Source organism: Opisthocomus hoazin, chromosome 8, assembly GCF_030867145.1.
Source record: "Opisthocomus hoazin isolate bOpiHoa1 chromosome 8, bOpiHoa1.hap1, whole genome shotgun sequence".
NCBI lineage: Eukaryota > Metazoa > Chordata > Aves > Opisthocomiformes > Opisthocomidae > Opisthocomus > Opisthocomus hoazin.
In genome coordinates, this window is record NC_134421.1 from 45,299,957 (window position 1) to 45,315,114 (window position 15,158).

The 15,158-nt window shown below is 37.0% G+C and overlaps 1 protein-coding gene across 2 annotated transcripts in view; it reads right to left on the reverse strand.

Moving 5' to 3' along the window:
* Window positions 1–4,111: 4,111 nt before the first annotated feature.
* Window positions 4,112–15,158, reverse strand: part of TFEC (transcription factor EC) — a 100,564-nt gene continuing 89,517 nt past the window's right edge. For both annotated transcript variants that reach the window (XM_075429021.1, XM_075429023.1), the window contains 2 exons: window positions 7,010–7,157; window positions 4,112–6,088 (listed from right to left, as the gene is read on the reverse strand). In XM_075429021.1, the coding sequence (XP_075285136.1) occupies window positions 5,708–6,088; window positions 7,010–7,157 (529 nt within the window). In that variant the 3' untranslated portion in view covers window positions 4,112–5,707. The remainder of the gene's footprint in view (window positions 6,089–7,009; window positions 7,158–15,158) is intronic.

Here is a 15,158-nt window from a genome sequence, read left to right on the forward strand (position 1 = left end):
AATCTCTTTGACTATACTATTGTTCAGTCTGCCTGTTCATAACTCAGCCTCTTATTCCATTATAATGCTTGAATGATTCACATGCAATGTTTCCAATCCACTTCTCCTATCTTGTGAAACTTTTTAACAAAATGTTAGCATTTGCAGGCACCAGATGTTTTGACATAAGGAGAAGCAATATGTAAATTTTAATCCATGCTTGGAACAATAGCCTGGAGGCACCTTTTTCTTATTACATGAATCTTATACTTAACCACAATGTGGTGGATTATATCAAAATCATCACCACCCTGAATATAGAACACTTGTCTTGTGGTTGCCAATTAATGAAACTGATATATATTTAACTTGATGGGTACCAGTGATTTAACCAATAAGCCTTAGCATACTTCACCGCTGCAGCCTCCATTATAATTAGACTTTTGGTCTGATTATTATCACAACTTCATACGTTTTCTTCTAATCTCCTATTGGTTGTCAGTACAAATGATGCTGACATTAAACCTGTTTGTCTGTCAGCTGCAAACATCACTACTTTTAATCAAGCAGTGTAACACTTCGTGCTTTTCTAATCTCTGACAAAACTTTTATTTTCTGATCCTGTTTATTTAATCATTAAGTGTCTGAGTCTGCAACAGGCTGGGGACTGTCTTTCTTGAAAGTGAACTGAGGGCTCTCAGTCCCTCACAAAGGAGCTGAGTACCTTTTATGATCAAATCCTAAGTGCATAATAAATATGTAAAAAAGCAAAGCGTCTTTCCGTGGCTAATCACTGAACTTTAAATAATAATTATAATAATATTCTGTTTTAGTACTGATAGGAATGTCTTAATGATTTTACAAAATAAAGAGCCTGGAGAACATTTTTATTACAAATAGAATATTTATCTGACGTACACAATGAGCACTATTTTACATGAAACAATGAACTGTTACCAAACTATAGCAGAAATATGTATTACTACTCAACAACTTTTGCATCGGTTCATGCACAAAAAGCACCAAATATCTTCTAAAGAAAGCAGCACTTCTGATATTGGGAATTCAAAATGCAACCTGAAACCTTACTTAATTCATTAAATAAGAGAATCTTTTAGTGCCAAACGCTACCTAATTATCAGCTTTAAAAAAATGTTTTACATCTTAAAATACAATATTCTGTTTATCCTAGATTGTCTGGGGAACATCTAGTACATTAAAAGGTTTTTGTAGAGCTTCTTAGTGACTTAAATGATATCATCATGCCTGCTAGAAATTTTGCAACATTCTGAAAACACTTCCCATAAATCAAAGCCTTAGCAGCAGGAATAAGCAGATGGCAGGAGACCATATTAAAGAATGTATCAATTATTTTTATTAATGGGAGGCTACTGGATCATGATGTATCATAATGGACTAAATGTTTAGCAGTTGTGAAGTGTTTTGTCTGTTAGGTATCTCAAATGTTCTTAGTGGATGTTAGTATATTGTCTTGTGATAGCATTCTTTGAGGGACTGGATAGTGAAGTTTCACAAGGGACGTATAAAGAGAGGTTTTAATTTCAGTCCTTTAATTGTATTCATACAATAAACATAAAATACCAGCATGTATAAAAAGTAATTTTAAAAATATTGCATGTACAGTGCATAATAAAGTACATTCTGTCTGCATACTTTCACTTAGAAAACAAGATACTGTATGGTTAACAATGAAAAATAGCAATTATTATAAAAATATTCTACAGTCTCATAATAGTATGTAAATGCCTCTACTTATCTAAAAGACTTAACATAATTTTAAATTACAATAATTTTACATCCTCCATTCGCATATACAGCCCTATTAAAGTCAAAAGTTATTATAATAACAATGTTCTTATTAAGATTAAATGACTGAATTATATTTAGTTATTTTACCATATAAAGCAACTGTGTTCCTGTTTGTTAAAACTGTTTGCGCTTACTGTAGCTTTTCGCACTATCCACGCTGTGTGCAATGAAATAATTTAGGTTTCTGTTCCTAGTACAGTATCTATATCCATTTCATGAATTAAACAGGATCTTAATATTTCAACTTCCTTTCCTTTTGGGTAATTATCAGTCCGCTGTTTTGTGTATTCTGTAGGAATATGTCCACAAGCTTTGAACAGCTGCTACTGAAAATCAGCAAGAACTCCTCATTTAATACATCTTGACAAAAATAGCCAGTTCCTCGCACCCCCTGCCCTGCTTGAGGTCAAACTCTGGAAGTCTTTAAGTTCTTTTCTAGGCCCAAAGCCGCAGACATATTATGCATCTCTTTCATGAGATTTCATTAAACAGAACTCTGTAGGAAGTAACTGAAGACTGTATTTCACTTGCACCATGCTTTAGTCCAATAAAACTTCATGGACAGCAAAGAAAATCGTCTGAGGAAGGACATCAGGATTTGTCCCTGTCATCATGAAATCCCTTTCCTCTGTGCAAGCTGGTAGGACCATGTTCTGCTCTGCTGTAGCAGTCCTCTCAGCTTCACAGCTGCCTCACCAGACCTGGGATGGGAGAGGGAGCGCTCACTCCAGAAAGTCCAGGATATGGTTACCAGCACACACATTTCCTGAAAGCCTTCAGTGCCACCTATTTGTCCCCAGAATGTCCTAGGTTACCGTCTCTTGCACCCTGTATCACCATTTAATTTCAAGGGTGATGCTGTAACACAGGTTACAGTTATTAGCTAAAATAGTAATTATGATCACTTCCCTCTAGAAAAAATGTAATGGCAGTGAAACAACATTGCCATAATACACACCTACAATTATGGATACAGTTAGTGTTTTGGGCAAAGGGGTTGGGGATTTTGTGTGAATGAAGGGAGCTTGAATATGTGCAATGATAGACACAATAGGGTATATTGCAGAAGAAGAACTCGCTATCTTCTGCTAAGTTTCTCATGCAGGAAGAGGAAAAAAAAATCTGGTGCTTCAGACTGAAGCAATTGTCAGAAGAATGAAAATTAACTTTAAAAACCTTAATGGATGCACTATAATGTTTTTTTAGAACAGAGCTTATAAAAGTGATGAAACTCAGGATGTTATTTAAAGTCAATATAGTTCAGAAGTATGGTCTAACTTCCATGTAAAAGTTCAATGGGAAAATCATGTAATACATTCATATTTAATTTCTTTTTCTCCATTATGAGCAATCCACACTGGTGTATTTAAAACTAATGTAGTAGAAATTGCAGTACAAGGACAAATGGCATTTGATATCAACTAAGTATCCCCTCCTTTCCTCAGCTGAAATGGACAACACGCATCCTACTCTAGACGTAATGTGGGCATAAATGTTACTTTTAATTAATCATATTTTGTATTCAAATGTCAATATTAGCTAGTTTTTGGCAAAACTATGACAAAGTGATTCCTCTTCTAGTGAGCTTAATTTATAGAAGCACTCCAATTAAAATGCTGATCAGTTTTATGTCCTATTACCTTTGGTTAATACTCATTTGTCTTTCCATCCCTTTCTTCCATGTTAAAAAAAAAAAAAAGAAGAAAGAAAATTACTGGAAGACTGTCTGTTGTTGTTATTATTTTTAACCATTCAGTGGAAGCATATCTTAGCTTCTTCTGAGGGACAGGTGTGTTTTGAGTTGTCTGCGACCCCACGCATATGCAGCAAGAAGATCAGTTCTGCTCTGTTCAGCTTACATCGAAGCAGTTTGCACAGGCTCATGGAAATGCTTGAGTTTCCCTAAAATGTAAATATGCTCATGAAATTGGATACTCCATCATCTTTCGTAGCCATCCAGATGTAATTTATTATCCTTCTACTAATTTTCCAATTAAGAAAATATTGCAACACTATCTGCGTTGGTCAGGAATGGGCTATGGCCCTGGAGGAACACAAACTTCACAAGGACTGTGAGGAGGACCCAGGTACCAATAATAGCCGAGGCGATAGGAAGAAACAGTTGTTCTGTTCTTGGATAACAGGTGTAAATACATGTAAAATGTTAATGCAAACAACAATCCATTTTAATCTCTTCTTACTATTTCCAGTCCTGTGACACTTCTGGGGCATGAGGCAGGCTCAGTGACAACAAAAGTAATGCACACTTTTGGAACATATTTAGAATCGTTAGAGAAATCCCTAATGTGATCTTTTGGCTCTGGTTGAGGAAGAGCTGTGAAGAACCTGTGCCAGATTATTTTCCCATGCATTAACATTACAATTAGAATGATTGCACTTAATGTCCTCCAGGAACATACATCACTCTCCAGAAACATATATGTATAGCAATTATATGCCTTCTACCTGCCCTCTAACTGCCAAGCCTTTACTGAGTCATCAAAACACATTTTCTGAACAGCCCCTCCTAGCGAGCTAGTTATGAGAAGCAGTGCATCACAGCAACACTTCTGAATCATAGAATCATAGAATCATAGAATCATAGAATGTTTTCGGTTGGAAGGGACCTTAAAGATAATCTGGTTCCAATCCCCCTGCCATGAGCAGGGACATCTTCCACTAGGCCAGGTTGCTCAGGGCTCCATCCAACCTGGCCTTGAACGCTGACAGGGAGGGGGCATCCACAGCTTCTCTGGGCAACCTGTTCCAGTGCCTCACCACCCCCTTCAGTTTGAAAAGTCTTCCTTTGCAGCTTTTCTGTAGTGAATCCAAAGCCAAATTTGAAATTAAATTGTCTTTGTTTCAAGTGTATGCAATGGGAATCTTGTCATTTCCCTCCGTTTCCAAATGGATCAAAGGCATGCATCTGGATAGAGTAGAGTCACTGTGGAAAAATCTTGCTGTGCTGCCAAAGGACACTGAAAGTGTTGTCAAGAAGCACACTGTCGTGTCTCTGAGTTCTGATCTCTTCCACACAAAAAAGGACACAGTTTGAATATTCTTGGAATAAGCAGCTGACATAGCACTGTTACCAGTAGTGCTTGTTTTAAAATATGCCAATTGTAACATGGAGTATTTTTGTTGAGTCTTGTAGATCCATACAGTCTTTCTACTGGAATGTTGTATCTTTTTCTGTTGGAGTTCATTTGAGTATCCGTCATTACGCTAGTTTACATTTTTCTTCTGTATCATTAAAACATATATTAAAAGCCTGTTCTTTTCCTACAAATGAAAATTTAAAAAAATAGAATTCCATGAAATGCTTAATGGATTTCCTCCTTTTAAAGAGAAGCCTACGCAATCTAAATTTTATGCTCACTTCACTTGTGCGAAAGCACTACTGCCTGTTTTTTCAGATTTTAAAAACTGTAACTAGCTTAAATAGTTCCCTGTTGCTTCACATTTTGTAGTATTTTTAATTATGTAAAAAAGAGAAATTAAAAAATTACTAAAACTTCTATTTATAGCAGAGAATAGTGAATGCAGATTGAAGAGAGAGTTTGAACACAATTTTGTAACAAGGGTATTCATTTTGTGGTAACCATTTTCACAGTGCTGTAAAAAGTCATGGAACGATAGTTAAAACATTCCAGTGAAGAAAGATTTGTGCAAACGTCAGCTGTGAACAGAGGGTGTGAATCTGGGGCAAAGTGATATGAGTTCGTGTCGATCTCATGTTCCTGTGAAGTAAAGGCTGATTTAAACCCTTGTCGTGTAGTAACTTATTTTCACAGTGGCCCTCCTTATTCGTATTTAAAATCAGCACAAACACCATGCTTTTATGTTCAACTCAGTCTTTTAGCAAGTGGTTCAGAGAAGTATAAGACCCTTTCTGCTTTTATAAATCATCTCCATCATCTGTGCTAAAGCTGCTTCTCCTGCTACTCTCTTTCGATGCAGCTGGGGATGTGGCGGACAAGAGTGGGTCTGTTCCAAAGGGTGAGACCGTGTCATCCAGTAAAATTTCCTCTAGTCGCTGCTCTTCTTTTAAAGCTGCACTGAAGGACAAATCCGTGAAGTGTGAAAGTGGATCAGAAAAGGCTGTAGATCCATCGCAAGCATCAGAATTTGGTCCATGTGTCAGAGGCATTTGTTGAGAGTAGTCTACAGAGTTCTCCTCTGGATAAGACTGTTGCTTGATGACCTGTGCAGCTAAATCGACAGCACTGAGTGAAGATGTGACTGGAAGGCCATGTGCACGTGCCTGGATCTCTAGTTCCTAACATTTCAAACAAAACCAATTAGATCATGACTTTCAAAGACAAAACACTGTCTTCGTAACTATTGCAATAAGTATAATGACCATACATGCAAATTATTTATACCTTTTGTCCAGTAGCGAGATTACGTCTTAAAATATGGAATTGTTAATCTATGAAAATTTGCCACTTGAGTGTTTTTATTTCCCCTCCTGTCATTAAGCAGCTCTCCTATGGGAGCACGAGGTAGGACAGCCTCTCTAAAACCTTTGCACACTGAACCCAATAAAGGTGGCAGAAGAATATTGCAACTTTCTACTTTGTTATCTACTGCTGTCCAGTGAAACAGAAAATCCTTTACCTGATGATGCTTATGACACACAGATGTATGTGTGGATCACCAAATATAAGAAGATTGATTTTATGTCTGCCTGTCTGTCTATCTCTCTGATCTTCATACCTGTCTATATTTGAATCTTGCATCTCAAGCCATGCAGGACCAGATTCTGTGGCTTCATGTCACAAGCAGGCATAACATGGCACACAATACCCAAGGAAGTGTAACGTGTGAAATTGGTTGCAAAGGGAAAATAAAAATACTGAAGGGAACTTTGTGTCCAGTATTGATTTTTGGCTACAGAGGTATACTTTTTAGCTTATTTTTTTTGTCTTTCTCTGGCTCTAATACATACATAAGGAATCAATTTGTACAAAGATTTTATTAACTGTCTGTGTATTCCTTTATGCAAGGTCTGATTATCAAAGGAATTTCCTAGAAATCTCAAAAATACCCCTTCCCCAACGTACACAGAAGAAAGTAGGGAAAGCCAATTCATTTATAATAAATGCCATTTGGGGAAAAATTATATAGATTAATAAAATTTGATGAGGGATAAGTACTGAGAAAACTTTGTAGTTCGTGGCGACGCTCTTATACAAACCTGAATTCGGAGCAGAAGTCTTCTGTTAGCATGCTCTAATTTCTTCTGCCTGTGTTCTAATTCTCTGGCTCTCTGTTGTTCTTTTTGTAGCCACTTGATGTACTCCACTGATGCTTTTAAAATAGTTCCTTTGTTCCAGCGCATATCACTGCAGAATGTAGAGATAACCTTTTCACAATTGTGCATGTCAGCAGAATTCATAAGAACTTACAAAATCTTTTACATTAATATGAAATAATGATTTACATGACTATTATTCACTCTTAGATATTATTGCTTCTGAATGGAAATTTTAATAGAATAGTTAAGAAGCCCTTATATAGTAAAATTAATCCCAGAATGAAAATAAGTGTCAAAAGAAAGTAATAAAGTGACTTTTTGTGGGAGAGCTAAATGCAATATCATGATTCTACCATTACAGTTTTTATATTTTTAGTGAAAATTGCTTTTATTATTAACTCTAAGATTAAAATCTATGTGCAGTATTTCTGCATTAATGAACTAGGAAATATACATTACTGAGGACTTAAGCCTAAATTTTTAAAGATCATTTTGAATATACTACTCCTTTTACCTGACTTACTAATGAGGTTGCTTTTATGTTTGTTGAGAAAAAACGGTCTGTGCTGAATGCCACTCCTCTGATGATAGACCAGACTAATCACACTTTTGTAACCATAATGGCTATGGAATGACAAAAATTCCTTCTTAAGCCCATTCAAAAATCTTGAAACAACATAAAAGAAGTTAAAGGCCACATCTACATGCAGACCACAACTTTAAATACAAGCCTTGCAGAAAAAAAAAAGGATTAAATCTGTACATAATTCAGGAAACCATAATCTAACTTCCAGTCTACAAGCAGAATTATTAGCAATGACACACTTGTTCAAATGCATGTGTTCAAGGACTTTCACGTACCCATTTATCAACTTTCAATGTCTTTTTTAAAATTAGGTCTTGGAGGCCTTGGAACAAGAATGAAATTTGTTGAAAATGTTGATTTTCTGATGAAGCTCAGAACTTTGTAATAAAAGGATGGGCCCGTTGCATTAAATATACAGACAGAAGAGTTTGTCTAAGCTATCCACTTCACCACAAGATGGCTTGGACTGAGCAGAAGACTGGCACAGGTTCTGGTACTATAAAGCAACACTGAGAAGGAAAAAGCTATTTAAGCCAGGAAGAATCTGAGGTCGGGAGTGACAATTAACCTGCTTAGTGCATTTTTTTTTTGGTACCTCTTCCAAATACATATACTTATACACTGGCATTTATAGAGTCAAAAAGAAATAGAAATTATACTCCAGTCACTCATCACTTTCCATTATTCCTTGGTTGCTTTAGTTACTGAGACTTGCTCCTACTCACATGCTTACCTATGGCCAGTAAGAGTGTGACCTGGACTGGATTTATTGCAGAAGTGTCTATGCTTTACATTCAGTCTCTCAGAGTAAGTGCCTTAGGAACCTTGCACCTTTACACCAAAGCTAAGCACCCTTAGAGACTTCCACAAGGGCAGTGGTCTTTCTACTGAATGTATAGGGCAAAAGCCAGGCAGGTACAGGATTTAGGGACCCAGGCCACCTGGTCTTTCCTAATGCACCATACTAGGGATAAAACCTTATGGAGCTGATAGCTTCAAAGACGCTCAGAAGAATATGCAAAATTATTTGTGATAAAGCATCATAGTATTTAACCGTATCCCAGAATTTAGATCGCTTGCTAGAGATTCGGAAGAAGCAGGTTTTTGGTCAGAGAGGGCTTGAATTCACATCTGTGTCCTCTCTGGGCAGCACACAAACCGTGGGGCTCCAGCACACTGGGTCCTCCTCTCGCCTTGGTGATGTGGGCCAGGAATGCACAGCTTTTGTGATTAGAAGGTGAGGAGGTCAGAAAGAAAATCATTATTGTCTCTGACCCTGCTGTCTGCAAAGCCAAAACATCAGAGGCTGCTCGCTGTATTCCGATTCAGACGTTCTCTGGTCAAAAACACTGAAGCAGAGGTGGGAGTGGGATCCTGGAGCAGAACCTGTCTCCCTCATGGCAGCTGAATCATGTCTTGGCAGTCCCTCTGCCTTCTCCTTCCTTTCCCTGTACTTCTTGCCTAGGTAGGAGGACAGAATATTTTCCTGCCAACATCCCATGGACTCCCTCCTATTAGACTTCTCATGTATGGGATACATATGTTCAAGCTGTAAAGGTTAAGGAAGTTTTTAGTACACATGATGTTTATATTCTGGACAAATCTTTGACTGACATCACCTCATTACAATCTTGTTTTCTTCAGACCTCTTTGGAAAGTTAGGTAAAATACTGAGATGTCCCTATTTATGCCTGAATTGCAGCGGAGTTTGAAAGGCAGCGAGGTACCTGTCAGTCTACACTAGAGCACTCCTGAATAAATAGGAGCAGCTAAAGTTAGGAGGACAACAACATTTCAAACTGGGAATCTCCACTGCCATCTCAGATATGAGCTATATGTGCTATATATAGCTCAGAAACACAGTAGGGTTTTGTTTAATTTCAAGTGAAAAGAACTGATTTGGGACATTTTCATGGCAACTTTGAAAAGTGCCACAGTAATAAGAATACCTATAGCATAACTCCGGAGAAACACAATCTGTTTAGGCAAGGGGGTTCAACATCTCCGAGCATGTAATTAAGACAAAACTAAGCCAGTTTTGGACTGATGGTCTGAACATAAAAATTTAGCACTATGAAATTAAACATTAATCCATAGCTGGCAAAATGGAAATAATGAAGACATGTAGCAGCAGGAGAAAAATATGCATATATCATATAATTTGGCAAATATTCCATAGTGATTTCACAAAAAATTTCATGTCAGTTATAAAATGTTTTTACTTCAAAATCAAATTCAGACAAAAATATTTTTGGTTAACTTTTGTGATTGACATACAAATAAGCCGTATATTCATGACAGTATTTAGAATCTTTTTGTGATAAAATTCATTCATGTTATGCATAATTGACAACCTTTGTGATATTGCTTACTTTTAGTTCATGTTGCCTTGATAGTTTCAATTTTTATGTATATGGTATTGACATTTTTTCTTATAGGTTGAAATAAATCTTCACTGAAGGACTAATTCCTGAATTCAAACTGCCAGAGAGAAGGATCTGGTCAGATTCTGCATGAGATACATATGGATAGATATCTCTTGTGGTAATATTTACAAATTTGAGAGGCAAAACTATCAAGGAGGTCTAGGATGAAAATGCTGTGGTTACTATTATCATTTAAGAGACTATTATTTTATATGTGTGTGTGTGTGTGCATCCCACGTATCTTCTACATCTCCACTCATACATACGTATACTGGTTTATGTCTTATTAAATGAGGAATATTGAAGTTAAATCTTCCAATGTCTAAAGGCAGCACAGCAAAGGATCAGCAGGTGACCTTAGAAGCTAACCTGTGTTTCACTCTGTGTCTCTCTATTTACACCGAGAGCAAAAGAAAATACTGAAGGTGTCTGTGATGGTTCTCCATTGCAGACACTCTCCATCTGTTCTCGCTCAGAGCACCATACAGCAGTCACAGGAAAGTGCTATGGAGAAACAGAGGCTCTATGCAGATGTGCAGGGCTGGAAGAGTAGCAATATAACTAGTGAGGACAAAGGCAAACAGGGGGAATAGCACAGGGGAGGTGCCTGCATATCATTAGTCTGCAATACATCTAGCTCTGCTTAGCAGGCAGGCAAGTAGACTCATCTATGATGTGAAGAAAAAAACACCTCAGCCTTTGAAGATGGAATAAATGTAAGCACAGCAAGTGTATGAGAAGGATTTGGAAATTCCCTGACCAGTTATTGGTTTTCTGTTATTTCTCTGAAAATACTGAATTTGAAACTGTGTGCAAATAAAGTTACCTAAAAAATGAAAAAAGTGGCACTAGGAAATATTTGGGTTGTTTTACAGAGATTTATATATTGTGCTTGCTCAATATATAATAGAGATAAAACTTCAAATGACAAGGCCTACAAACCCATTTGAAAACCTTTAAAAACTGAGCAGCCACTAGCAGTTGTCTAATCATTTTTTAAAAAACTGTTTTATAAAAACAGACAGAACAGTTGCATTCATAACTGCTTTGAACCTACGAAGATAGATAGAGATCAACTAGTCTTTGGAGATGGCAGGAATACTTTTTATTCATTTTACTCTTTCACTGTCTATTAATTCTTTTCACTTTTTTTTCCTTATTCTTAATTTTTATTGTATGTATGTAAGGCTGCACCCTGTAAATACTTAAAGACATGGGAAACTCTACACATGAAACAAGTCAAATGAGGGCAGGAAGCTTTGCAGGCCTGGTCATCAGCAATGACCTCTGCAAAGGGAAACTGTGTCTTTGTCTCTGTGTGTGCATGTGGTACAATAATTTGAAATTCTTAACAAGCTATGCATGTATTCTCTAGTTTAATTAACAGAGTTGTACCACACTTAACATGATTTGCATGGAAAAATGGCAAATAAGGGAAAAGCACTTTGTGTTTTATTAGTCTCTGAACCCTAGCTCCTCCTAACTTTACCAGCTGAATCTCTCTACAGGTTTCAAATGCCCAGACCAAAACCATGTAACTCTCACCTAGGGGAGCTTCTCATTTAGGAGAAAAGAAATGTAGCCATGAGACTGATCTTCAGCTCGTTTCCATTAAGATAACTTTGCTGAAGTCAAAGGAGCTTCACAGGTTTACACAAATTGAACTCCTGTAGGAAGGACAAGAGCATCTGATCATCTAATATTAAAGCTAATTAATGAAAACAGAGTTTGGGAGAGGGTGATAGTCACAGAGTTTGCCAGCCACAGAGTGGTTAGTAATAACAAACACATTTGTGAAGTTGAAACTATGTTTGCAGACCACTTGTTTCCCTGTTTCTGAGAAATTAGCTAACTATGCTTGCTCAAAGCAGTACTTTGAAGGACTTTGTACTTGTTTTGACGACCTGCACAATTACAAAGTGTATTCTCCCAAAAGGGGCAGCAAGTTTCCATTTTGTAATAGGATGAGAGTACACAAGCTTTTCCTTGACAAGAACCGTGGCCGTGCTGGCCACTGGCGGGTCTGTCGCAGACAGCAGACAGGTCGGGCACAGGCAGATGCAGAGAGCAGAGAGAGAGTGAGAGCAACCCACTCCTTCTGCCCAGATCCTCAGTGGTTCTTTTAGCATCCCAGTTCTGTAAAATGACAAGAATTCTTAAAGGAAATATTTTTTTTTTCTTAGTATTTCTGGCAATTCTTGTTGGACTACCACAGAACAGTTCTTGCATAGGCATTTCCGGTCTCTATCACAACTCTCTATCAGTCCTGTTAACCACCTAAAACTGGGTTCTGAAAGGCTGAACACGAAGAACCATGAATAGAAAGGTAGGTATACTTAAAGGAGCAGGTGATGAGTTTTCAGAAAAATATAACTGAGTATTCTGGGAGTTTTTTTATTCTATTTTTGATTTATTCTGTATAACTCCTTTGCATTTCTGAACCATTTACTCCTTGGATACCTAAGCACTGAAAATTAAACAAAAGAGTCAAAGTTCTTTGCAACTTATATGCATCTCCATTTTCTAATGCTGATGAAGTGAACTTAAAACACCCATTCATTTAAGCAATGTAATCCACACTTTTCACGATTAAATTAAAAAAAAAAAAAAAAGAGAGAAAAGAATAGGGGTTTAAGCCAGTCAAAAGAAAGTCCCTACGGAAGCTCTGCAGGAGCCAAACAAGTTCACTACATAACTAACAAAACAAAAGTGAAATAGACCACACACACACACACACTTCTAAAAAATATAAATCATAAAAGGTTTCCAAACAGCATCAAAAATGTCCTTTTCTGTTCCTGAGTCTGAATGTAATCTTCTTGAAGCAAGCCATCTGGGACAGGCATGCTAACCACAATTGCTTTGTTATAGCAGTATTTGCTCTTCAATGCAAAGGCTGATTTGCTTCACTGTCATTAGTCCAAGCATCAGTAAGGTTTCTCCTTTTACAGCTAAGTTCCTGCTATAAGAAGAATCTTCTAAAATCAATATATGAGGTGAAAATGTTATGTGTGATAAAATGTTACAGATAGTGTTGTAAGAGATGATACATCTCTTTCTTTCAAAGAAGAAGAGGGCAGATTAGGGGCACAGTAAGCTGTTATGAAGGAAAAAGCAAGAACTGAAAGAGAAGGTAAGGACACTGAGTTATGATTTGGCAACACAGGACCATACCAGAAAGAAATAAGAATTTTGATCTGCTCAGCCAACAAAACAGCATGGTCAAATTAATGTATTTCTACCTACAAAAAACTGTGTTCACACTTCTTTGGATTAATTTAACCTGGAACCAAGCTATAGCAGAGTTTTATTATAACCTAGTTTTTCAAAAACATCCTGCACCTTTTAATGACTCTTTTTTCTTAACCCCAACTTGAAAGCTTTTAAATAGGCATATTTTCAAAAGGAGTACTGATTACCAGCCTTTTGAAGACAGAAGCCCTCAGAACATGAGACACTTATGTTCACCTTGTGCTTTGGTAAACATAAGCCATTTTGGGGCTGTCACAATGTTGAACCCAGTCATAGATTTGGAGGCTAAAATAAGAAAAGGCAATGTCTTCAGGTTCTATACCTGAAACTTTTTTCACTAGGCAACAACACCAAAATCTGTGGGTAAAATCCATCATCCGCTTACCAGAGCAAAATTACAGATCCAGACGATTCACTTTAGGAAGAGCTTAAGTGATTGCTCTGGGTATAAATGTTTTGAACTAGCTCATAAACTAAACCTGAATCCAGATCAAAACATGTAACTGAAACACCTCTGTAGGCAATCAAAAATCATAACTGGAATTTGTACCTCATGCCCATTTCTAATTGCAGTATTACTTGCTTCTATTATTGCTTTATAGCTGCAAACCAACAGTGCCATCCACTGTTTTTCTGAGAAATCTTTCAATTATTTGCCCAAATGGTCTTGAATACTGAAAGATGCACTAGCAAAATAAAAACTCTTCTACCAGTCTCTGTTTACAACAGATCACATGTGGCCAAAACTTTATTTCAATACTTAAAGTGCTTCTTATTTTAACTCAGCTGGAATACCTAATTCTGTATTAATAACAAGAACATGCCCATTTATTTAATCTTGGATGGATGCTGTAGAAGGAGATGAGTTTGTGAATTCTCTACAATGGATGCAGTATGTTAGCTTCCTCTCTCTTGATTTCCCTCCAAGTGGCTTGTTATGCCAACCTTGTATTTATGTAAGTCTCACACAGCTTTACATTGTTATAGAAATCCTTAATATAATCAAAAGTTTCTTAGTTCTAAGGAAAAAAAAAAAGGCTGAAATATCAATAGATGTTTTCATTTGAAGGATCATGCAGGTCTGCACTGACATGCAAATGATAAAGACAAAATCTGTGTAATCAATTTTATGTGAGTCACAATCATGCTAGTGCATGGTCTCCAGGCTTCCCCGAGTGACATAAAAATATAAGGCTAAAGTTCAGCATTGAAGATCACACTGAATTGTTAATACTAATCCTGCAATAGGCTTTCCTACCGAGGCAGCTTTTTTCATATTGATGACAAATACAGGCTTTAAGGCAATGCAGGTATAGTTCAAGCAATATGCATTATGTGTTACTGTAAGTATATGCATTAGTATAAAATGCTATTATTATAGCAATTATAGCAATTGTTATTTTTATCCTTGCATTTTAGGACTGTTGTTTTCCCTGCACTGAGTGGAAGACTTTTGAAAAGTGCTCAGTCTACACACTCACAAGCTGGTTTTTTTTTTGCTTAGGCAACGGGCAGACAGCGACAACATGCATTTTGTTTTATCCCACTAGAGGGCCCATAGCAAGGGCTGAAAGCATCACTCCTTCCTTTCTCCACACACCACGCAATTGCTCCCAGGGACAGACAGCTGAACTTTCTGTTGTTTGGCTTATCTTCTTCTTTTCTTCTTTTTGGTTTTGTTTGTTTTTTCCTTCTCTAATGTGGCAGTGTCTCTAAACACACTGGAACATCTTTCATTTTATTATCCTTTCACGTAAGTTTTTCCAACAGGCACCAGAAATCTATCAAAGGTTTGTTAATTTAACAGCCTGGTGTGAGCCAGTGA